General features: G+C 37.7%; 1 protein-coding gene across 1 annotated transcript; it reads left to right on the top strand.

Annotated features, from left to right (window-relative positions):
* The first annotated feature begins 1757 nt into the window (after positions 1-1757).
* On the top strand, positions 1758-2833 carry LOC109009994 (protein FAR-RED ELONGATED HYPOCOTYL 3-like). Its single transcript, XM_018990681.1, has 2 exons — positions 1758-2588; positions 2684-2833. The coding sequence occupies exons 1-2, from the start codon at positions 1758-1760 to the stop codon at positions 2831-2833; spliced, it is 981 nt and encodes a 326-aa protein (XP_018846226.1).
* Positions 2834-3301: the final 468 nt, after the last annotated feature.

The raw sequence follows: 3301 nt of genomic DNA, 5'->3' as shown, positions 1-3301 counted from the left end.
GTAGATTATTTTTAAACTTTTTTAGGTTTTTTTTCCTTATATGCATTTCAGATGTTCTAACACTGTGCCTAACTACAGCTTCTATCGATGCCACCTTTTGGACCAATGATGCCCTACCCTTCGTCGAGTAATCCGGAGCACGAGTTCAACATACCTACCAGGTATACTCCTTTTAATCATTTTTAGTTTTCTTTTATATGCATTGAATTTATTTGAACACCGTGTCTCATTACAGCATCCATCGATGCCACCATCAAGTAATCTAGAGGAGTCAACAAGATCTGAAAAGACTTCCCAACTAGCAAGTGAATCATCAACTGTGCCATTGCCATTGGGTGCTGAAAGTGAAAAGAATTTTGGTGGTACATCACATACGACTGATAAGAGCTGTCACCTGACAAATGGTATTAGACTTTTAACCCAATTAGTAAACATCCAATGTTATAATTTAAATTCTAATACGAAACATACATTTTCATTTTCAGAAACTTCGTCAGACGTAAATAAAGAGGTAGAGGTCAAGGAAACTAATGAAGTATCGGATGATGATGAACGAGTTGAGGAGCCAAAACCTAGTATGAAGTTCGCCATTGATGAAGAGTTTCTTGTATATTATAAGCAATATGCCAAGCAACAAGTTTTGGTGTTATCACACAAAGGACGAAGATAGATGCATCTGGAAAACCGAAGTATGTGACAATTAGGTGTGCACATAGCGACAACTACCATCCGAATCACAGTAATATCTCAAAGTCACGACCAACAATTAAAACAGACTGTAAGGTGAAGGTAAATGCTCACTTGGACAAAAAAGGTGTATGGGTTTTGACCGCTGCTAAGAATACTCACAATCATAGTACTGTCAACCCACAGAAGTCAAAATTTTTTAGAAGTCAAAAGTGTTTAGATGAATACAGTCAAAGAATGCTTGATCTGAATGACAGGGTAGGTATTCAAATGAACAAAAATTTTGGAGCAATTGTCGTTGATGCGGGGGGTTCGAGAATCTTGAATTTCAAGAGAAAGATTGTCAAAATTATATTAACAAAGCCAAACACTTTAGGCTGGGTAAATGAGGTGGTGAAATACTTAGTGATTACTTTAAGAGGATGAGGAAGATGAATGATAGATTTATTTCTGTGATGGATGTGGATGATGAGTTGCGACTCAGAAATGTGTTCTAAGCTGATGCACATATTCGAGCCACGTACGAGTATTTTGGAGATGTGATCACCTTTGATACGACGTATCTAACAAATAGATACGGTATGCCTTTTGCTCCCTTTGTTGGGGTAAACTATCATGGGCAGTCCATACCATTAGGGGTTGGCTTGATTTCAAGCAAGGATACAAGTACTTTTGTGTGGTTGTTTCGAGCATGGTTGGACTACATGAACGGTCAGGCTCCAAAAGCAATCATAACAGACCAAGACCGGGCAATTAAGAGTGCCATTGCGATAGTATTCCCAGAAACTGGCTGTAGATATTGTCTATGGCATATCATGCAAAAACTGCCTGATAAATTGGGATCTCACTCCCAATTCAACGCAAGGTTGAAGACTGCCATTCAGAGTGCCCTATATGATTCATATACCTGTGAAGAATTTGATGCCAAGTGGGGGGAACTAATTCAGAAATATGACCTTGGTGATAATGCGTGGCTATAAGGGTTGTATACCGAGAGATCACTTTAGGTACCAACTTTCTTGAAGGGTGTATTTTGGGTTGGTATGAGCATTACACAGCTATTTGAAAGCATGAATGTCTTTTTTGACGGATATGTGCATTCTGGTACAACGTTGAAGGAAATTGTGGATCAATTTGACAATGCTCTGAGGAAGAAGGTGGAAGTAGAGACAACAACTGATTTCAATTTGTGCAACCAAACCATCCCATATGTGAGTCCATTCCACATTGAGAAACAGTTTCAAGCAGTGTATACAAATGCCAAGTTTAAAGAAATCCAAAGGGAGGTGTGGGGGATGATTTGTTGTAATTGCATACTTGTTAGCAAACAGGGTTGTATTTCCACCTTCGATGTCTGGGATGAACTTTTCACAGATGACCATGTCAAAACTATCCATTACGTAGTTTACTATAATGAGGAGGAATGTGATATCAAATGCACGTGTGCACTGTTTGAGATAAGGGACATTATTTGTAGACATGTATTTAAAGTTTGTCAAATAAAGAAGATTCATGTATTACCAGAGAGGTACGTCTTGGATCAGTGGATGAAAGACTTAAAGAAGAGATACACACTTGTCAAAAGTAGCGATGATGACTTGCGAGATAATGCGGACACACGAAGGTATGAACTTGTGGTTAAAAGATGTCTGAAATTAGCAACGTGTGTATCCCCAAGTGATAACCATGTCAATGCATTCATGCGGGTTTTGGATGAGTTTGAGCATAATTTTAAAAGATTACCACTTCAGTCCGGTTCAACTAAGGTCAATGAGAGCGACATCGTGGATAAGGGTAAGAAAGTATTAAGTCCTAACGTTGTTCGAGGGAAAGGGAGACCCCCAACAAAGAGAAAGGTTCCACCTGTGGAGAAGGCCTTAACCAAGAGAAAGAAGAAACAGGTACTCGGCTTTTTTTTCTATTAATTGTATATATGTTAGACTAGTGTTTGTTTCCTTTCTAATAGATGTGTATTTTCTGGCATTTTGAAAATTAGACTTGCAGGAAAATATTTGATGATGAACAAGTTGGAGTTGGTGAGGTCCTGGCCCCCCAAGTTGGTGCTAACGTTGAAAATGTTGTTATTGGAACCCAATATAGTACTGTCACACAACAAACACCATCAGGCAATGATGAGAATTTGTGAAGCATTGTTTATGGGTTTCTTGAAGTATTTTGTGAAAATCTGGAAGTTTTCTATTGGATGTTGTGGTTGTAAAGAATGTATAGATTTGTGGGTGTTCAACATGTATGAAAATTATTATTCTATTTTTGATGGGTTATTTGAAGTATTTTGTGAAAATCTGGAGCATTTTTGTTGGCAGTTGTGATTGTAAAGAATGTACAGATAGTCGAATGCTTATAGAAATCTTGAAGTATTTTCTGCACATTTATTTTGAGGTTGTGGTTGTAAGTGACAATTGTTGGTAGAATGTTTTGCTGCATTTTATAATAATAAATGCACTAGGTTGACTGTATGTGAGTTTTCCATAGTGTTTCACTCCATAGTAATCCATTCCATTTTACATTTACAAGTAGCCCAACAACTAGACCCAAAACAACTGTTATAATGTAAAGCATCAAATAATTAAAGGCAACCCAACATCATGGCAAA

This window comes from Juglans regia, chromosome 16 (assembly GCF_001411555.2).
Source record: "Juglans regia cultivar Chandler chromosome 16, Walnut 2.0, whole genome shotgun sequence".
NCBI lineage: Eukaryota > Viridiplantae > Streptophyta > Magnoliopsida > Fagales > Juglandaceae > Juglans > Juglans regia.
Note: the sequence above shows the minus strand (reverse complement) of the source record. Positions and strands in the feature narration are given on the sequence as shown.